Source organism: Seriola aureovittata, chromosome 12 (genome assembly GCF_021018895.1).
Source record: "Seriola aureovittata isolate HTS-2021-v1 ecotype China chromosome 12, ASM2101889v1, whole genome shotgun sequence".
In the NCBI taxonomy this organism is placed as follows: domain Eukaryota; kingdom Metazoa; phylum Chordata; class Actinopteri; order Carangiformes; family Carangidae; genus Seriola; species Seriola aureovittata.
In genome coordinates this window covers 5,178,398-5,201,523 of record NC_079375.1, presented here as the reverse complement: position 1 = coordinate 5,201,523, position 23,126 = coordinate 5,178,398, and the positions used below count along the sequence as shown (strand labels likewise).

General features: G+C 41.8%; 1 protein-coding gene across 2 annotated transcripts in view; it reads right to left on the bottom strand.

The window, feature by feature from the left end:
- LOC130178525 (neuropilin-1a-like) overlaps positions 1-23,126 on the bottom strand; it is an 85,577-nt gene that overhangs the window by 50,976 nt on the left and 11,475 nt on the right. For both annotated transcript variants that reach the window (XM_056390851.1, XM_056390850.1), the window contains exons 3-4: positions 10,247-10,428; positions 2,039-2,266 (exon numbers count right to left, since the gene is read on the bottom strand). In XM_056390851.1, the coding sequence (XP_056246826.1) occupies positions 2,039-2,266; positions 10,247-10,428 (410 nt within the window). The remainder of the gene's footprint in view (positions 1-2,038; positions 2,267-10,246; positions 10,429-23,126) is intronic.

Here is a 23,126-nt window from a genome sequence, read left to right as displayed (position 1 = left end):
AGTTTGCTGCCCATTTCATCTTGTTCTTATCGGAGAGAAACAATGCCAGGCTTGTGGTGCCTCCTGTTTCGTGGAGATACTGTATCTGCAGCCTCTCGAGGACTGAAGGAGGGAGTGTTCAGCCCAGAATGAAATTAGAAATATTATAAAAAAGAAAAAAGAAAAAAGAAAAAAAAGACGCTTCTCCAATTTTTCCTTCGGCTTTGGAGGCAAATAATCAAAAAAAAAGTAACACGAAGCGACGGCAGTGGAATGCCGAGCTTCAGTAATCTGGTGGATTATGTTTATCAGTTACAGTTTTAAGCAGGTAGTCGACAATCTGTGACGGATTATACTTTGAATTTTTTTTGCCTTATCTGGTTACGCTATGATGCTATGTGTGTTTTTGCTACAACCAGCAACAGGCAATATGTACGGTAGCCCTGAAGGCTGAGATGTTGTGTTTTCCGACATCAGATGTGGCCCTTGTGATAAGTATGTTTTTGTCAAAGTGACAAAATATGTTCTGCAGAATTAACAACTCTCCAATCATGATATTTATGATCTTTTTTTTTTTTTGCAGAACTGATGCAAATTTCTCAAAGAATACAGCAGTGCATGATGGGAATGTTTGATGTTAGTGTTAACATTGCGAAAGTGTCTGATGGGGATTAGAGACTACATTCAGGTCTTCACCCTGCTACAGAGACGCTTTGTTATCTGCACCGATACACACGTTCACTCAGCAAACACAGGGATACACAGGCTCTATAGCGTCACACGCCGACGCAGTACATGCATCAATGTTCATGCAAACAGACACACCTGAGTGCACACGGATACACACACACAGATCATTTGACAGGAAAAGCCCTGGCATGTTATGTATGCTGGCACGGCTTTAAAGTGTATGTCACTGTCTGTCTACCTGTGCCAGTCTTTGTGTCCCTCATATTCCCATGCCAGTCCCCTCCTCTGGCAATGATCAGGCAAAGCTTTGGGCACAGCAGCGAGTATTGTGGACATCCTGGCAGCCTAGTCAGGCCTGTCCGAGGTATGTAGCTCTCACCATTATCTGCGCACTGTACGGCTAATTAGACGACAATGGAAGCTGTGAAAGGCGGTCCAAATGAGGCGAGGAGTGTGAACAGAGGGTAGAGCAGGTTGCTTCTTCGTCATTCATGTGCGGAGAGCTGATTTTCAGAGTGCGGTTGGTAAAGGAACAACGAGTCTCTCTTTCACTAGCTTGGTCTCTTTCAGTGTATCCTGCATACTTGATACAACTGAGCATCAGCTCAGCCATTAGTGATTAGTACCTGCTGTAAGTTTCTGGATGCTAAAGGAACAGTTCAACATTTTGTGAAATTTCCTTATTCCCCTCCTATTGAGCTTTGGAGGTGCTACTTTCCAGTCTTTATGCTAAGCTTACTGGTTGCTGGCAGTAGATTCATATTTAGCATGAGAATGGCATCAGTCTTCCCCCAAATCTAATGTGCAATCAGCTGTATTTTTTATGCATCTTGTCATTTGTGGTGTTTTAGTGCTCATTCAAATAGAAATGTGTAACTCAAGCAAAACAAACTAAACAAGTCATTTCAATGGAAGAATGGAAATTTCGTTTTTTGTTGTACCATGGCAAGGTTTTTTTGCTTGGGAGCACAAGGTGAAAACAGTTGAACATAGCTCATCTTTTGGGGAGAAACAATGAGGATCATCTGTTAAATTGTGAAAAAAATAACAACTTGTCATTTAAATTCGGCTTCGAATTCACCAACTTCTCAGTGAATGAGATTTCTTTTGGAGAAAATCAGCATGTTTTGGTTTGGTAGGACAGGATACTTTTCTGAATTATTATGACGGAACTGATGTGCTTGGTTAGCTTGAGTTTTATTTTGAAATTCTTGAAACGGCCTTGAAGGTTCATATAATGCTTACAAAATTTAAATCATGCTTGTGGACGCTTAAGTCTGTTAATCAGTGAAAATGAACAATCTCAAATGTATAGCATCATATTAACCATTCCTCTTTGATCTGAACCTGATCCAAATCCTCTCCTCACCTGCAGGGAAGCCGTCCCAGATCTCCAGCCAGTCGTATCGGCAGAGGGCGCCCGGCGGTGGCGTGGTGTCGGGCTCCATGTCGAAGCTGTCGAACTCCACCACGATCTCCGACATCTTGGGGGCGAAGATCATGAATGTGCAGTCCAGGTTGTTGGGGTACTTCTCGGGGAAGCCCGGCGTCTTGATGATGCCCCGGGGAGCCGTGAAGTTTCTGGAACATTCTGGACCTGTGAGGGGAGGAGATACAGCTGAGTGTCAAGATGTGTTTGGACAGAGTGACTAACTCTCTCTTGGACAGAGGTGTGAACTATCAGGGGTTAGAGGGTGGTGAGGGGTCATAACCTGTTCTTAACATAACTGTCACTTTGAATACGACTTCCCTTTAACATGTCTTTTTATGTTATTACAAAATGAGATGTCTATGATACTTTAAAACTGGAAACAAGCATTTCCCAGCAAAGATTTCAAGGTTGCTGATAAAAAATAAAAGCATTTAGCTATTCATAGCTGCAAAAAGTCATCCTCAGAAACTTTTGTGTCTGTTTGGGTTGATAATGTTCGCTATCCAGTCCATTTTTTATATATTTTTGACCTTTTTCTGCCCTTTAGCAAAAAACAATGAAAATGTTATGGACTGAACACATGAACTGAACGCTTCAGGGTGCTCCGGCAGCCCAAAACACTTTTACAGCTCTGAATTCTTAGTCTTTTTTAAAACTCTAGATCAGATATAGTCTAAAACAATGAGGAGATTCATTGAAAAAATAGCCCATATTAGACGGGAAAACAGACTTTTTCCGAAGACATAACAGTAACAGTAGAGAAATAAGAACATCACTTACTAGATCAACAATAATTGTTGCTAGATTAACAAAACTGCAAAAACAAACAAACAAATAAACAAACAAACAACAGCTGATTTATATCAAGTCAAATTTGAGCTCAGTCTCTGAGACACACCAGGCTCCATGTCTTGTTAAGATGGAAAACACACCCTTTGTTTTATTGACAAAACTTATGTCATCTCCCTCCAATCAGACGAGCTCTGCTGTGATTGGTTCTCTCCCCTGTTGGAGCCAGTTGTGTCTGTGTTGTGTCTGTGTGTGTGGGGTGGGGTGGGTTGTGGACTGGGGGGTGGGGAGGGTTTAACTGGTATTTATTGACTGTCCCAGACACTGAGAGGCTGTTTACAGGGACTGATCGTGGTCAACAAACAGCAATACACACACAGATACACTCACAGACAAACAAAAACAAACCCATTAGCTCATTAGACACATCCAAATGCACACACATGCTACCCCACATAATCAGTCGACCACATCTGCTTCAATCTCATCTATAAGACCTATTTCTGCTCTGAGGCATGATGTTCTGATTTTTGTTCTTGCTCCTCCTTGATATATATTTTTGGTTTGTACAGTACAAATAACCACTTTTGATATGCATCTTTGTGAAACCATGATTGAGAAATAAAGATATATGTTTTACTTTTTCAAAAACAAAAACAAAAAAAAATCCACCCTAAAATTGTCTGCTATTATTTTACACCTCCCTGATAAAGATGTTTAATTTATCCAACTTTCATTCATGTATTTGCACACAACACCGTCCAGCGTCGAAACCATCAGCTGTGATGTGATTTTATATTCAGATATTCATGTTGTGTTGTATTGTGATGTAATTCTGTCAGATTGTTAACAGAGCAAAATCCTGTGGTGAATAGGCAGAGTTGTATTGTAAAGGTACAGGTTGCGATGCATCATTTTTGTATCCATTCATAAACTTCTGACACATTTCTAATAAAGTACTGTATGTTCTGTGTTTTTTTTAGAGGAAATTACAATTTCCAACTTTCATTTCCATTTCTTTCATTTTATTTTACGATACTAGAATAAAATACAAGAAGACTTTGTTGAAGAATGCCCCCTGTGGTAGGATCGCCATACGGCATGTGAGGGTAGAGTGATCTGTTGAGACCATGTTGGCATAGAGGGACTTTGCCTGTGATGTTACACAGACGCAGAGAGATTGTGCAAAGGAAACTGAACAGTTTGTATCTTTACAAATGCAGCTGCAGATAACAGTGAAAGTACTATGGATGCATAAAAACCAGATAACTCCATGTAAGCATCACACGCTCCTCTAGATCGTAGAAATAAAACCTTGTCAACACACAAAGCTTGAAAACAAATAAGTTGGTTAACTGGGCAGCTGTTATGACATGGTCGTCCTTAGAACGCGAGCTGTTCTCTCCACAGTCACATCCACACTGTCAATACTCATGAAAAATCCTAGCGTGGACTCCCATCAGTCGGCCCCGGTGGCTGTTCGCACCTCGCTTGTGGTAAAGTGACATGATCGAGGCTACGAGACGGTGACTGATCTCTGTTGGAGGAAGACGACACGAGGCGTGGACAAGGGTCAAGCATCCCTCGGAGGCACCATCAGCGTGTGTGTGTGTGTGTGTGTGTGTGTGTGTGTGTGTGTGTGTATTTGTGTGTGTCTTGCTAGGCCAGATGTGACCTGCGTGTTATCTGAACATGCCTGTAAACAAGAATCCACACGCACACACACACACACACAGAAACACAAAGAGACACACACACTCCAGTGGACCCCTCGCTGTTGACACAGGTGGTGTCATTAAAAGGGCGACGTGATGAATGACATGGAAGGATGAGCGGCGAGGGATGCGGCAGGCTTCAATGCTCAGTTGGCACACTTTCCAGTGTGTGTGTGTGTGTGTGTTTATGTGTGTGTGTGTATGTGTATATGTGTGTGTGTGTGTGTGTGTGTGTGTGTGTGTGTGTGTGTGTGTGTGTGAGAGAGAGAGAAATGTACAGCTGGGTCGCTTAAATCTGGGTTGAGAAATCTATTCTATGTCTGTCAAGCTCAGAAATTAATGTTCATATAATTCCTAGAAAATAAAAATCAATGCCGACATAATTTTCATTTTCATGTATTAATATGAGAACTGACCCTCACTGGCTACCATAGGTCATTTTCTGACCCTGTCTCCAGCTGATTCATTTCAGTACATAGTGGATGACAGCAACAGAGCAGCCTTTGATCTGAAGACAAACAACTAAACATTTACAAAGTGGGGAAAAATGCCGAGTCCACACAAACCACTGAGTTAACAAAAGACAAAACAAACAATGTAATGAACTAGAAAACATCCAGAGACTGGAAACCTCCAACCAGGCTCTGTTTCATTCAAATAAGTTGAGAAACTCAGGACTGAACAGTCCAGTTTAATTTCATCTGTACAAACCAAACATCAGCTCCTTGGTGAAGGAAAGAACCAAATCTTTTTCACTCCTTCCACTAAAGCAAAGAGTCAGAGACTAAACTAAACTTGGAGATTCAAACTGAGTGTCTGACTAATTGTGCCTCAAGTGAATTATTTCAGTTTAAAAGTCTCAAAAAGACACAACTGCCCAAAAAACGTTCAAAAGAGCCAAGAAATCCGTGTGTATATAAACAGGTTGCAAAGACTGTATGCTAAAGTGAAACTGTTATTTTGTTATGTCACCAACATGAGTGTGTACTTTCCTCAAACAACACGGTACATTGCCCCCATCTCTCACTGGCTAATCCTCTGGCCATCCATCTTTTTGTTTCTTTCACTTTCAATCAACTGCGGCTTGAAGTTGGCGTAGAAACCCCTCCGCCATCCACCCCCTACCCACTCCACCCCCCATCGACTGAACCGCTGAGACATGTGTTTCTGCTTTGAAAACCTGCAATAAAACGAGAGAGCTGGGGCAAATATGGTTCCAGGTCACTGAAGAGGCCTCGCTTGGCTATCATTTATAAATGATGTGTATTCTGTGGTCAGCAGAGGGTGGAGTTGTGATGATGGGTACGGATATGGAGAGACAGCCAAACGCTCATTAGTACTGAGATCTACCCACCACTGCAAAGCGCCATCCTGAAGGCCAAGCTGAGCTTGTCTTTTGAACAAGGGTCGCTGCTTTTTGTGGTGGTGTGTCGACAGACGTGGAAGAACAAGGGATAAAGCTAAGGACAGATACATAAAGATAAAAGAATGTGTGCAGGGACACATGTCAAATCAGGCGGACTGCTAAGTTCATTAACTCATAATCTTTCTCCAAAAAGAACTCATAGGAGCATTTTCTGCCTCTATGGTTGAGGTTTCGTTAGGTTTAGGCAACAACATCCTAACCAGCTAGCTGCGGCCCATTCACACTGTCTCGTCACTTTCCGATACCGAGTCAGTGTAGCGTCTGGTCTGCCCTGAAGAAGTAGTGCTGCTCAGACTACGTAGGTTTTATTACCTCTTGTATTGTAAACACGACTATGGCTGAAGCTCTTGGCAAGACTGGTGAATATACAGCTGCTAATGCTAATGTTGGCTATGTAGTATTAGCAAACCTTACAACTAGCTCCTTTAATGTGAAGTATTTCTAATCCCATAGGCCTATGGGTTTTTTAATCTCACCATTGTCATCGTTTTTATGTAAAAAACATTTGTGTTTTATTTGTTTGTTCAATGTGATCAGACATTGAATAGTTATTGTTCGCTTGTTTTGCTCTGATATTCCAGGGTTTATTATTTTACTATCAGTTGCAAACAAAGAGAGACGGGGAGAGAAGTAGTACCACAGAGACAAAGAGGGAGGTCTCAATGGAGTGTAAAGCCTGTTTGTAACCAGAGCCGCGGCTCCATTTAGCAGCGAGTTTCAATATGCTGCTCTGACTGTAATGGATTTTAAATGTGGCAAGAAGGAAGGCAGCAACATGGCAGGGGGATTACCTGAATGACTACAAGTGCTGTTTTTAACTTGTTAGAGGGTAGAGGACCCATATTCAGGCCAACACACGCACACGCACACGCACACACACACACACACACACACACACACACACACACACGTGCACGCATGCACGCACACACACATGCTGTCCTAGTTTCAGAGCCCCTCTTCTATGCCAGAGCATCCATCTCATCTGCAGGTCACCCCTGTTGCCTCCAAGGACAAACAGCCCATTAGCTAAATGAGCCTGGGGTCCCATGCACCTGTCTGTTGCGCACACACACACACTGAATCGCAAAGACAGATATAGGCATATAGCAACACAAAAAAAACAAACAAGACGTAAAAGAGACATGAGCTCAGATAATCTATAGAATGTAAACTCACAAAAATGCTGATGACCACAAACACACACACTCATACACGTACACAATTAGAAAATTCCCACTTTGCTCTGAGGCGTCTGTCCTGCAGCTGAACAGTAGCTGGCAGAGAGGAGACAGCGGCCGGACGTGCTCAACAACAACAACAACAGCAACAACAGGAAAACAGTTGCTGTGACAAACACACGCAGGGACAACAACAGCAACAGCAGCAGCAGCAGCAGCAGCAGCAGCAGCAGCAGCAGCAGCAGCAACAGCAGCAGCAGCAGCAGCAGCAGCAGCAGCAGCGTGTCACAGTCCTGACATCTACTACATCACTCGTACCCTGCAGCTTCAAACCAGCACACCCAGTAATACAAACAACACACACTTCCTTCATCCACCAACTGCATTAATACAAGAAAGTCGGAGCGGTGACTGAGTTGGAGCAGATTTGCTGTAGCTGTACAGTAGCTGTTCTGGAGCTTTTGAACACACCACATGATCCTCATCAGCAGATTGAATTTGTTCAGTAAAAACTTAGATTAGAAGTTAATTTCTGGGCAAAAGAAACAAACAAAATGCAATCAAACAGAAATCTGAACAGCTAATTCAATGAAGACTCTGATGAGGAAAATAATGTGAAGAACAGCTTATAAATGAACCTTGTGGTGATCTTTTCCCCCCTCAACCACTGTTTCCAGTCCAAGAATGAACTCTGAAGGGAGGTGGTTCAAACATTTTCTCACTTGCCATCTCCAGCCTTGCTGATCATTTTATTGGTTTATTGGGTTATTGGTCGAGGTTTTTATATATTAGACTACATACCACTACACTTGAGGTAAATGCTAACATATGCTTAGATTCCCTTTAAAATTACACTAAATACCTCACAATTACTTTTTAATTGACAATTTATTGTAGTTTTATTAGATCCTAAAAAGTCGCCAGCCTCAAATTCACTTTCACCACCATCACAGGTGTCAGGTATTACAGCTAAAAATGATATAAAGTTATACATTTTCTAAAAGTAAATGGCAAGGTGACCCTGACACTTCCACAGTCTGTGAATCCCAATCATATCATTTTATTAAAGATCAAAGCTCAAATATAAATCATCAGAAATCTTTCTGGAAGCTACATCTTAAAAAAAAAAAAAAAAACCTTAAATGAAAAATGTTCAGGAGCAGTGTTCCTTTTAAGCTGATACTTTGCTGACCTACTTTAAAGATTTATTACACTGACTTTCTAATAACATCCTGTCATTCATCAGTCACGGCTCCACTTCGCACCCTGAAATTAAAGTTGATACAAGCAGACTTTAAAGTTTTGGTATCAGAAGTGGGGCCGTACTTTGTAGTTTAGAGAAGAGACAGCGATGAGTACAGGGAGTGCAGAGCGTGGAGGAGCTCCAGTGTGAATTGGGCCCCTAACTCTGCTCGTGTTATTGCCTCACTCCTCATTTAAGTACAAAAGAGCACTCGCCTATCCATTTTTCATTGCACAAAACAGGACTCGTCAACATGACTCCACCTGGGGATTGTTATTTCTGGATGCTGTGATTCTGTGAATGGTTATTGCTCTCAGGGGTGCAACCAAAAAAAGAAAAGAAAAGAAAAAAAAAAAAAAAAAAGAGGAATCTCATGTAAACGCATGTTCCCTTTTTATCTGATTTATCTCGGGTTCCCTATCGGTGGAAATTGAAGTGGTCACAGGAGAATTGCCGTTTTGGCGGCTACTCAAGTGGACCCAAGAGGGAAGAGCAAATACAAATGTAGGACACGGGAGCAAGGTTCCTTCCTTGACAGGCAGTGTTTATGTAAGTCTGTCCTGCTAGCATCCTGCCCCAGCTGGGAATCGCTGTTGCTCTAATGGAATTCTGGGTCTATGAGTTTATTTGGCCTGCAGCTTAAAGGTCAGTGTACCAGAGGTTCAGCTCGGGTGGTTTGGATAACCTTGGACAACAGTGGGACCTGAATTTAGAAACATTTCTAAGCCTGTTGTAATCTCTGAAAAGTTACTTTAGGGCACTGGGTGCTAGTTTCAACATAAAACCAAGAAATTCTTTCCGTTTAAAGGATCAACTTGTCTCTTTTTAAAAAAAAACAAACATTTTATATCATTACTCAGTTATGGTGACAATGAACCTACTAAAGTAATTGCAGAGAATGATAATGCTTTAATTAAGACAAACTAAGCATGACACACGAGCAGTTGGACAATTAGAATAACAGATAAGAATTTTAATGTTTGTTTTTGTTTTCTGTTTTCTCTCTCCAATACATTTGGCCATTTGGCTCATAGCATGATTTTTGATGCAGTTCTCACCACGTTGTAATTGCAAACGCGATGATGCTGTCACCACCAGCATGATTAAATTTCATCATACCTTCCTGTGATGATGAGAACTTAACATAATTCTCCACCTGCTGAGTTTCCTTTCCATTTATGAGCGGAGGTAAACCTCACATAAAATCCACAAACCACAAATTCCTTTATTTCAGAAACACTCAAGGCCAAGTAGCCCGCTGCTCGTGTTTCATGCTCTGCCTGACTCCTTTTAAGCCATGTTGCCATGTTCCCAGATCTCAGCAATTATAATTATTAATCATAAGAGCGAGGGATGAAACAGTAAGACACAGGCTGAATGAAATCCGAGTAGAGGTATAGCAAAAATGTTATATTCTTTACATCCATTACTATTCCCTGCTGCCCTTCAACCGCCTCTCCTGAGATACAGTGTACAGTAAATGGCATAAAAAGTATTTATTGCAGATTATTTTTCATCGGGTGTAGCAAGGTGATGTATGACACTGATCCAAGAGCTACAGAACAAACCAGAGTCATGTAGAAAGTCGGCTTCACTACAATTGAATTTAAATTGGCTGTTTTCCATGAGGCGATTCATCACATTCAGTGGAGTGTATGGAAAACAGCAGAGCAACTGCAGCTCGGCTGCTGCTCCTCTTTAAGCTTTTAGCTGATGCTGCTGTCCAACACCGGCAGCTACAACAAGGACATTTCAGCAGTTGTATAATGAAACCAATGGACCACTGCATACCTGTCTTGAAGACCTCATAGCGAACAGAGAAGCCCGCCCCGTGGGTCTCGTAGTCAGAGACGAACTTGATGAGGAGCTGGCCGCCGCTGGAGATGATCGGGGACGGTGCGATCTTCCCGCAAAACTTTCCCAACATGGGCGAAAGCTCGTCCCCGCCGTTGTAAACCTCCACATAGTCGTACCTGGAGGAGGGGAGAGGAGACACAGGTTTAGGTTTCGGTACCTTAGTGCTGAGATGAATTTGAGCTCATAATTGATTTCTACATGAACCTGTCCCGGTGGATTACTGAGCTCTGCTGTTGTTCCCTCTACAATGTTTTATTACAGACTCTTTGCTCGAATGCTCACAGCTGCTCAACATATGCTTCAGTAATTGTTGTGTCTGAGCCTAATTTATCTGCCCAAAAAGCTCCTCTAGGCCATCAACAGTTGATTAGTGGTAACGCAATTTAAAACAGGTATTCCATTAGTTTTACACGGGAAACTCAAATTACAAGACTACAGATGTTTTAACAGAAAGCCAGCATTACAAATTAGGAACATGGAGACTCTGATGAAAGGGACGATCAAGTTGCACTATGGGAAATGTAGGATAAACAGCTTGGAGCTTGAGCAAAGATAATAAGTCCGGATATCTCACAGCTGGTGCATCAGTACTGACAAGTCCTTTTTAAACTGGCTTCTTGCAAGTCCCTCAGCTTGATGGCTGTACAAGCTGCAGTCCTTTGATTTCTTAGTGCAAACTAAATTAACAAAACCTGTGATCATCTTTGAACATTTACTGTAAACATGGCTGCAGGGAGGTTTTTAAATAACTGTTCAAATCAATTCCTGGATGTAAAACCTGTGCATGTTGTTAGTGTAAATAAAAAGAGACTTTACAATCACAACAAAGGGTGTAATATCTGCTTTTCTCAAACATGTTTTGCTTTGATACTACTGACTGAACTGAGGCGTTTCCCTAAAATACCGATCTGGTCAGCTGACTTGATTTGTCTGCCATGTTTTGTCTTCTCTTCCTTAAAGCTGCTGCAGGTGTGGGACTGCGAGTCACGGCAGCTGTCTCAAATGAATTATGGAAGATTTTCATGTTGCAGCAGCAAATCTGAGCATTTCACAGTGAAAAAAAAATCTCCAGATATGGCAGCTGTATAGAACATTATTGGCAACAGCTGCTTGTCTATCTGCCTTTGCCTGGTGAAAAGATCAATATTTATAGTGATTACCTCAACATGTCACAGATAGCTTGTGAGGCACCGTGATGTAAGGTGCATTTAATCTCAAAATGAGTTTATATATCTAATGTTTCTCCAGTCCCCAGACCCTGTATTTTCTTCACAGCATCAGCCCTGTCTCCAGTGTGTGTGATTGGGATTGGATTGGACGGAGGCTCCTCTTTCTTGCGGTGACAAAGGCACAGAGAGAGAGAGAGAGAGAGAGAGAGAGGGAGAGTGGGGCGGTGATAACAGACATACGAACACACGGCAGTGTGAAGCACTGGGAGCCTGTGTGGATCCCACTGAGCGCACTGAAAGTCTTCATCAGTCTCCGCTGTCCGTGAGGACCTCCCACCACCGCTGCAGCACCTCATCCTTTACCAGGCGACACCCCTCTGTCCTCCCACCGTCCGCTTCACGACATCTCAAGTGTGTGTTTGTGTGAGTGTGCTCAGTACTGTAGGCTTTGTACATGTTTGTATGTGACTTCTGTAAATATGGATCGCTGAACCGATACTATACTTGGATGCACTGTTAATGTGTTATCCTGTAGTGTGCTTACGTGAGTCTAAGTGCATTTTGTAAGTGCACGAGTAAGTCAGAAGTAGCTGTTCTCTTGTGTCCTCCGCTCTCTGCACCGCACTGGATCTGATTGAATCACTGAGCCTGTGGAGGCTTCACAAGTTACGTGTGTGTGACGAAAACATGCTGAGATGCAAGGTGACTTCAGAACAAAGGTCCCAGACCGCAGATCCCAGAGGGAAGCAAGCTTTAGCAAAGAGAAAAGCAAAACGCCTGACAGGTTGTTAAACTGTCTCTCAGCTCTGCGTTTCACACTAGATCAAAGCTTCCAAACCTTTATGACCCGTTACCCCTTATATCCATGTAATATCTACTCGTGACAGGTTGAACATATGTATGAGCTTTCACCAGTTCACTCAAAGAGTAATGTTCCCTTGTCAGATTGTTTTATTTTAATAGTTATTAGAAGAGACAAAATAAACAAGAATAAAACAAAGACTTGACGAGTCAAAGTTGATTCTTGATCTTGGAAACGACAGTTGACAGTTGACTGTGGAGCTCCAGCACAGTCGCCTCAAACTGACATTGTTTAGTAAACCAGTGGGTTTTTTTTCTTACTCTTTACTGTCTTGTACATAATGTTGCGAACCCTGAGATTAATCGTGCAACTCCTGGAGTCTCAGCTTTCGGTTTTGGAACTGCAGTGAACTGCTACAGATGGTGGATCTTGAATTTCTAGGTGCATTTTATTATTTGCTCTGGCGGTTAAGTGTAAATGTGACATTCAGTTATTTCTAGCAGCTGCTGCAGAGGTTGATGTTAAATATTTTAAAAGTAAAATCAAAAGGTAATATATTTTGGAGTCAGTCCCTCTAAGACAAAAATCAACATACAAAATCTGCCGTATATATAGATGATCAACAATCACACAAGAAGAGCTGAGAGACATAGAGACCATTTCTTCCTCTGACGATAGCCTCAATAGACCAGAATTCAATGCAGGAACAAAAACATGTCTTTTATATAAAACACTTGCTTTTTTCTCCAGCATAATGCGCCACAGCTGAGTGCTTCAAGTTCAGGGTCGATATCCAGGGCTTGTTAAAACTAAGTGGGGAAATGTAGGAAATAAATGTGAAGTAGCAGCTGACGAGGGAAGATGGTCACAACAAGAAGTACATTTCAACCTTTTATCACAAATTAATTCCAGTGGGTGAAACTTCATGATGAAGTGAGTACATACGTTAAACTGTCCACATACGTAGCATGCTGACTTCTGTAGCGTCACTGTGGCCTGGAGCTTTCCAATGAAAAACTAATCCAAGTAGCAGACTCAACCCACTTCTCTGTAAACTCTGTTTGTTGGTGGTCTGTGTTCCCTCCACACAACACAACTTGCTCGGCACTCTGTAAACAAGGTCGCACATATCAGACGTGTTTGATGTTATCAGGGCGGCTCAGATCAGACTGTGGAGATCCCCAACAGATAATCTGAGGCGACCATCGGCTTCAGATTTCCCCTCTGACTGTGAGGACGGGAAAAACACAGTGGAAATGAACTCGATATAGTCTGCGATGCCTCAGACATCAAGACTCTACAGCAACATCCAACATCACTCATAAAACAGTTTTCACAGTTTTCGTATCACTGGTTTTAAGTGTTTTGTTGGCCTTTTTTTAATCCTGATTTTCACATCTGACATTTTTACTGTCGAGACATTTGTCTCTTATTATTGCTGTACTGTCTAAAAGCACTTTGTAACTGTTTTGATAAGTGCTATACAAATAATGCATATTATTCAGAACTTGTAATACGATGTAACGAGCTAAGAAGCTTCTTCCTCTTTTAGCCAGCTGGGGAAACAACTTTGCCTGGTGAGTATCGAAAGCTGCAAAGGGTGAAGTGGAAGAGCCGGGAACCTGGACACATCAGCTGATCGTGTCCTTGAGCAAGACAGAAAATCCATACCAACTTTAGGGTCTCTGTTCTGAAGCCGAGACTGACCTCTGACCTTTCAGACAAGAGAACAGAGAGTTTCCCTAAGGAGGCTGGGTAGAGTATCACGATATTCCTTCAGCCTGCTGGTCAGCGGCAGAAGCTATCAGGTAAGAATGTGTGGAATGTATGTCTAATGAGACCCTTCACTACAAATACAGATTTAAGAAGCAGGCGTCCTGACTGAGCCAGATAATTAACCATGCTCAGTTTAATGTATTCGCTACAGCTGAACCAGAAAAGACAAAAAAAACAAAAAAAACCCTATAAACGTTTCCCACAGAAACTTCAGCTGCAGGTTTGGACTGAGGCTCTGCCAGACGGTCAGCTTGTCTCAGACTGAAGGAATTCAACTGTTGACTGATGATTTTCCTCATGGCTAACAGCATTAGCGTTCAGACAGAAAGCTTGTTAGGTGGTGGCTTTCAAAGAGTCTCTTCGTCGGTTTGACATGGGAAATGTGTTTCTCCTCTAAATCTCCTGCAGACATCAGACTTTTAAAGGTTTCTGTCTTACATATGGTCGAACAGCTAGACAGACATAGCTGCAGTATGTCGCTTAGCACAGATATGTCTATGGAGTATTTCTATGGATTTATCTTGGTCGTTTTTATACGTGTATTGACCATAAAGCCTCTGAATGCCCTCAAAGAAAAGACTTAGTCCAGGTAAACTTCATTTCTTAATATGCTAAGAATTTTTTAAAGATAATTCTTGGCATTTTGCCTTTGTTAGATTAGTTTATAGTGGAAATGGAGACAGGATAGAGATGACAGAGGATAGATATAGCATAGATAGCATCGAATCGTATCATTCTTTTTGACCACTATAGGCCACCAAGACAAAAACTACATCCGCAAAAGAGGTTTTACTTTCACCAGAAACCAGCAATAAGATGAGAGAGGCCTGATCAATAATCAATGAAGCAGAATCTGACACAACCATAGAGGAAAAGGTGCAGATAGCAAACACACAACAATTAAAACTGCATAAATGATCAATACAAATTCAAAATCAAAGCAGTGTAACAGCACAAACCCATAAAGAATTAGAGACATTTTAAGCTCAGTCCTCTGACTGTCTATGCGTCGTGTTGTATACTAACACACTGTGAGTCATTTACTTAACTATTATCAACATGCACGTTTCTGCAACATCATCCTCTGAAAATGTGAATATCAAATTAAGAATAACAAACACACTTAGCCATTATCAAAACACTGGTTAAGTTTCCACACTATCAAACATGCAGTAATTCTCAGGCAAGTCTGTTTACACACATTATGTATGTGCAGCGCTGACAGCTCAGGGCATAAACAATTTTCCATGTCTAAATCGAGGTGAAAAAAACAAACAAAACAGTTCTTGCACTCTGACTTTATTTTTCTGTCTGTCTTTTATTCTCCATGTGTTCGTGGATGGTTTTAGATGACCGGTGAAAAATGGACTGAAGTATTCACCAGTAAAGTCTTAGTGCCAACAGTGATGTTTAGGTGATGGCATATTTATTCGTAGCATCAAACTCCCACCTCGCTTCCCCTCCCCATCCTGCCCTGTCTTACCCAGGCTCATAAAATAAGAGCCATAGGGAGAGAGATATGTGTGAGTGTGTGTGTGTGTGTGTGTGTGTGTGTGTGTGTGTGTGCATGCAGATGGCTACACTCGCTCAGTCACTCCAGCCAGTCCTGGAGGCAGTCTGTGTTTACCGAGACAGGCCCATTTAATGAAGTGGGTCTGTCTCTTCACACTCTAGTTAAGGAGAGTCTCTCAGTCGGCAGCCCTGCAGCCCCCTCTACGTGCCCTCACATCACTCATTAACCACACCGGCTATTTGTGCCCTTCAAATGCAGCTGTCCATAGCAAATGCCTTGCTCAAGGGCAAAACAGTTGCCATTCCATCTGGGAGCCCAACAGCAGATGTTTAAATTACCATCTTTTGCTATTAGCTGGCCACAGTGATGTACAGAACAGTGAGCGCAAGTATACTAAATGTCAAGCTTAATAAGCAACCAATCCCAGGGAGTTCAAGGGAAGGTCAGAAGATGTATAAAAGTGTTGCTGTATCTTCATGAAGTGCTGGTTACACCAGAAATCTGGACACTTCAAGATACAACTAAATGTGGGTTGTGCAACTCCATACCACTAAATGATATGTGGAAAAAACAGCAAATCAGTAAACGTGGTCCACGAAAGCTTTTTTAAATTTGCTTTTCTGAGAAAATCCCCTTGAATATGTAATGATACTCTTTTATCTTTAACTGTGGGTGTAGGTGATAATGTGCTAACCGTATGCAGCCTGACAGGGAGCTCAGCTGACAGTCCTTAGGGCTGAAGAAACTACTCTCTGTTTTTTCATGTAGAAACAAACTCATTTATATAAACACACTTGTATACAATTCAATTTCTGCGTCACAAACTGTGATTGTAATATTAACCCTAATGAGATGCTAGAATAGAGCATTAGTAAGATAAGGTATTAATAGAGTTAGAGCTTTAATAATACAGACACTACTGTTATTATGGAAGCAAAATTATCTGTTATTTGCTAAGTTGGCCAAAAAAAACAAATGCATTTAAAAGCAGAAAATAAAAACTTTTAGCATATATGAAAAGTCCCACAATAATGGAAAGTTTCTGGTGGTGATGAAGACTGTGCGAAGACCGTGGAAAGCTCTGGAACAAGTGAGTGAGATCATTGAGATGAGCTTTGTAGTATTCAGTTGTGTCCTACTTTTCAAATCAAACCTACAGCCTTGACCTTGACTTGACCCTTCAATCAACAGCAAGAATGTTTGATCATACATGAGAACAAGTGGGCGTGTTAGCGTTAGCAGCCATTTCCATCATGGAATGAAAACGGAATAAAAAAATCTCTCATTAAGATGTCACAGTATTGTCCAGATAGTTTGATAAGTAATATCTGATACAGTACGTGCACAGCACAGCGACCACAGCAGTGACCGCTGAGCACCGCCGGTGTAGCCAAATTTAAAACAAATGAGGATGTGGCAGATTACCACTTAAAACAAATAAGATCCAGACGGAGAGGGGGAATTTTCTCACAGCCCTACATTCCTTCCTGCCTTCCTCCCAAGCTACTGGAGCACTGAGCTATAAGCCAACACCCCGACCCAGCTCCGCTCACACACTACAGCTCATTAACATGCCCGCCGTGTTGTGTTGTGTTGTGTGCTAACTCTGTAACATACATCTGGAAGGTATCAGGAGAGCATTTATGGGGTGAAGTTTAAGCTGTTGTAAAATTCACCCCCTGCATAGCGAAGCTAAAGCTAGGAATGACTCAGTGTTTCTGCAGCGCGGCGTTACACGCCTCTTTTCCCCCCGTCGATCATTTGTTCCATCCACCTTCTCTTTCCCTTCATCTGGAACTGTCTGTGCAAACACTGTCTGCTCTCCACCTTCGTCACCAGACATTAAAAGATCCTTCCAAAGGCTTGCACTCCTCTATGAACCATGTGGCTCTAAAGGAGACATTCCAATTTGACACAGCAAAACCAACTTTTCAAGAGTTTCACTGTGATCAAGTGCTGTCATAAAGTTTTTGGCATGTGCACTTTTCTCCAAAAGGCCTCATCCGCTTCTACCTCATGGAGTGATTTCTTTCATTACCCAGAATGGCCTTTAACAACCTCAGCAAAAAGATGTGAGCTTGTTGCACTGAGTTTCAGACAGAGAGAGTGAGAGAGTGTGCTGTTAAGATGTCAAGCCTCTTTTCTTCAAAGCAGCTCAAATGCATCCTTGTCCAATGAAGGTTGATACGCTATTAGCGTAGCATCGTGGCCTAGCTTGGTGCAATGATTTATCCTCTGTAAAATGACTAGAGATTAAAACACACATTTATAGACTCAACCTTTTGACTTCCCTTTGACTTCTATATATTTCTGGGATATTAACCATAACCTATTATATTACCACTACAAACCCCCACCCTTACCAAAACTCTATGGCCATTACCCTAAAACTGAATGTCCATCCCTAAAATGTGACTATGTGAGCAGATTTATGTCCTAACAATGTGAGTAATACTAGTCATCAGACACACACACACACACACACACACACACACACACACACACACACACACACACACACGAGAAGCTGTAGGCTAATCTAATGTTCAGATTTTGTAACACATGAGCGGGTTCTGTGTTTTAGTGCTGATAAACTCGATCTGACCAGTCGTTTTGAGCTCTGCTGGGAGGCTACAGATGGCACATGTGTGTTGTGTGTGTGTTGTATGTGAAAACACACTACAACGCCACCTGCCATCTCACACACCAGTCCATCCCTCCCTCGTTTCTCACCTCCCCCGTGTTCACCAGTAAACCTACATCATCTCCTTCTCAGCGTCTTATTCACTCAGTCGAACACACACGAGCGCTCACTACAGCTCATGTCATCTCCCCACGAATAACCCTCAGTTCTCTGCTCTCTTTCTCTCTCAAACACACACACACACACACACGCACACACACATAAATACTTATATATACTCATCGTATTTTGTTAAAACAACTTGAATGAGGTGCAGCACCAGTTCATTTTCTATAGGATGCGAGTGGTTTGCTTCTCAAGGCATTATGGGATAGTGGGTGGTTCAGGATTGAGCTGAAACACAAGAGAATGGAGTAAAATCTACTCTATCAAGTTCAATGGCGATTTGCTAAAAATGTTCCTTTTTTTGTGCTTCCATGTTTACAGGTAGAAATTAGTATGAAGTGATGCTTGGCACAAAGTCACCAAATGGTTGAAGAAAGTGAGAAAGTGCCGGTCTGCTTATTTACACAATAACTGCTAAGGAGCTGTGCTTGCTAGGCTTGTGTGACCCGGTCTTCTAGAAATAAGATTTATTTATTACAAATTTCTTTTCTATGCTGCGATTACGTTGCAATGCTTCCTGGATGTTCATAGGCAGCGTTTTTTGAGCAACAGAAATAGGTTATATTCTTGGACTTTAAAACTGAAAAGCGGGTTTCACATCCTGAGTTTTATTTGTGGTTCAGTTTAGGCAACACAAGCACTTTGGGTAAGGATTGTGTTTTGTTTAAGTTTTAATAATAAACACATTGAGTCACTGTTGACTTTCAATATTTAACCAAGACCACGCGCTTTCCGTAACCCTTACAGAGTGCTGCGAGTGCCTAAACCTATGCAGAAAAATGTTTTATATAATTTAAGAGAAACAGATTACATTGTCAAGCACATTGAAGCACATTGTCAATGATGATATTTCTGATATGAGCATTTTGAGACTTGCCAGATATGTTCATTGACAACATTTCTTCATTATGTGCAGAACAAATGTAACATGGCTGGCACAGGTTGGCCTGTGAGTGTTGTACTCCCACCCAAACAAGCAAGAAGCCACAAACAAGCACATGGGTCTTCACTTTAACCCTGTTCTTACCCTAATTTATACCTAAAGACAAAACTTACCCGCAAGCTGCCCTTTAAGTAAGTGAGGACCAGAAAAGATTTCCTCACATTCCAAAAATGTCCTCAAACTCATCATCAAAATATGGTCCTCACAAAGACAAAAGTACAAGAGCGCACGCACAAACACACACACACACAGGCACGTACCCGTGTTTGTGGAACTTCTCATCAGAGTTATGAGCACTCACTACATGCCATTCCCTCATACACATAAAGCGCACTCAACAACTCTCAGCACACTCATGCTCAGAAAATATTTGCACAAATAATCACTTTGACTCATGCCACCCCTTCACCCACACACATTTAATTTATGAACATGACTGTTTATCAGACACTATAAACCCAAATTTCAAAACAAACCAAACATCCAAGAAAACCCAGTATCTGCAGCGCGATGATGAAGAACACTTCCAAAAACTGAGAAAATGTATTTAAGCGAATCCTATTAAAACCAGAAGGATCTCTCTCTCTCTCTCACACACACACGCACACACACACACACACACACACACACACACACACACACACACACACACACACACAGCCACAAAGACCTGCTCCTCTGCCCAAAAAATAAATTGGGCCAAGCAGCAAAAAGTATGAATATCCTCATCCTTCACCTCGGCCGTGTAGATACAAAGCCGCGGCAGCGCAATCCTGTTGGGAAATTAAAACGCAGACGTGGAGGAGGTGGAATTTGTTCTCATTTTGGAAGCTTTAATCCGACAGAGGAGGGAAGGAGAACACTGATTTTTTTTTTTTTTTTTACCCCCCTCCTTTCTCTTTCTCTTAGACTGTTTAGGAACCCTGGGGGATGAAATGAAATTTGGTGCGAACTCATTGGGGTTTAATGTGCAGAAGTTGAAAAGAAAGAAAGTCAAAGACGACGTTTCGGGGAGTAAAAGTTCTTCTGAGGGTCAAAGTGTTGCAACTGTGTATATCTGGTGCCTTCATCTTTTCACCACAAAATAAAAATCCAGATGTGGGTGTGACTTCTTTTGCACAGAAGAAGAATAAAAGTCGAATCTGCCACAACAAATTTGTCACTGCATCCTGATTCCATCAGGGTAACTTTAGACTTGAATGAACACAGGAGGGTGTTTCCGAGTCTGAATTCAGCGAAAAGCCAAACGTCTCCATCTCCACCTGAGAGATTTGGGAGGAAAAAGCCCCTTTGTCAACCGACACTCTATCCACACCTCTCTGAGGTGACTTAGGGCCAAAGCAATAAACACCATGTCACTTTCAATGCACTTTGACATGCGTTAGCCTTCGACAAGTTCCTCTGCATTCATCCATCCATCTCTCTTGTTCCCCAAAACATGTGACATTAATTAGCCAACTCTATTCAGACACACATATAGAAACCCCATCAGGGACTGCTACAGTTTGGCAATGAGAGAGTCTAGCTGACAGACAGGCAGGGAGGCAGATAGAGAGATAAAGAGCAAACAGTTGGACGTTGTTAAGCATCCTTCATTTGGAGCGAAAAATGTTATTGAGCAATAATGCCTGCTGGTGTTGTGACTTAATGAGTAGCATTTGGGGAAATAAAGAAAGTTAAATGGAGATTAGCCCATTTGCCAAATTAGCTTTTCGGTTATGAAAACATAAAAAGCAAAATCACTCATCTGTTCTTTGTGGATCACTGCTTCTGGGGCTCCATGCTAACACTTCAGTATGATGAGTGTTGGTGCGAAGCTAGCATAAAGAACTGCTCTTTTATGGCTAACTCACCTGTTTCAGTGGAAGAGTGTACAGCAACAAACCACACCACAGAGGATAAAACCTTTCCAGAACCTAGACCTGGCTAGATGTGTATAATCAATTCATTCATTCATTGTTAAGTTACAAGCAATAACGTACAAACATCACATTACTTTTTATTGCTAATAGATCCGTTAATGTAATTTAAATGTAGAGTTGGGAGCTCAGAGAGGAAAGTATGGTGCATAAGTGCAGTTTTGAGGTGTGTGTGTATCCTTCACATTAATAGCCTTTAAAAAATGTTTGCAACTTCCTTCACAACATTTCATAGGGAAATGTCCTTTTTACTGCATCAACTGTAGTGATTAGTTACTTTACAAATACGACACAGAAAAAACATGACAAACGTGTTAAAGTTATGGCGCTTTTCAACTATTTAACCACCAAACTTCATGTAATGAAGTTGACCATAGCCCCATAAGGACCAGCTGAAACATAAAAATGCTGCTTATGTGATAAAGTATAAATAATTTAACACTATATGGGACCATTTCTCATAATAAAGACCATTAGAGCAAAACCTAAGTGCTCTTTGCTGTTAATGTAAGACGTGCACAGAGGTGCAACACTGTGCTATTGCTACTTCTACTGTTCAATGATACTTACTTGCTATCACTCATTTTAGTGAGCGGTGTTACTAAAGTGTTGGCACAGAACATCAGAAAAAATGATGTTATGCTTCCACACTGATGATTTTGTTGTTTTTGCTCACAACACTTGCACCAATTTCCTTAAAACCTGTTGTGTTCCTTCAGTCAGCAGTCTGATTCAAAATAACTCAGAACTCATGGCACACATGAACACTGAGTCACCCCACTGTTCATTGTGCTCCGTGAAGTGGCTAAAGGTTAATATAATGAAGCTTCAGAAGCGCAGGCAGGCAGCCAGTTTGAACACAAACGCACACTGCACGCAAACTACACTAGAGTGCAATCCTATCAAAATAAAAGCCCAAGGTTTTGTTTAGTTGTGTGGAGTTGACCTCAAAGATTTGGGCCGTAAGACAAAATACACTCATGTCTATTACATCCATGTACTGTATGTGTTTGTTTCATTATTGTTGTGTATGCATATATCTGTGAATATGTGCACCACCCACACATTTGTTCTGTTTATCATCTGCCCACAAGAGGTGTTTGTGTGTATCTTCTACCCACATTTCTCAGTGGGAGGTCACCCTGGGGCGTTTCTACCCAGACAGATACAACACATTCCTCTACAAGCGGAGAAAGAAAAAGACTTTATTGTCCGTGCTGCCAGTTGAACAGCCATTTGGCTTCACCGGAGGCGGGTTTCCCGTTGCGCATATTTAGAAGGAACAAAGCCTCCTGGGCCGTCTGTCCTCCCCAGAGAAGGTCAAAGCACAGTTTGACCTGCTGACTGACCTCCGACACTCACGCACCAATGATGGCCTGTCGCAACCGTGACATCGAGTCTTTACGGGCCTTTTAAATCCACATGATGAAGAGAGATCTGAGCCAAACTGAGCTCCGCATCACATGAAAGTTCAGTCAGTCGTTTATATTTGGTGGATTAGTACAATTCTAAGTGGTGTCTTGTGACTTTTGGGACACCCAGAAGGATGTAGGTCAGTTTGAGTTTGACACATTTAATATAGAGAAGTGGGTCAACACGTATCTGTCTATCCGTTTATTCATCTGTCCATCTTTCTTTACATCTTAATACTTTGATAAGTGCCTCTCGTAAAAGCTGTAATAAACGCAATGAAATGTTGAACTACTATATAGTAACACAGTCCATTTCGAGGGATCTTTTTTATCACGGTTAAGTTAATGTAAGGCCATTCCCACTCGGGCCAAGCGGACAGGTTTTTTTGGCTAGGAGGCTGTTTGCACTGAGCGCTCTGAGGCGTGAAAGTTGCTGTAGCTGGAGCCCACTCCAGAAAAACAGTCTCAAGT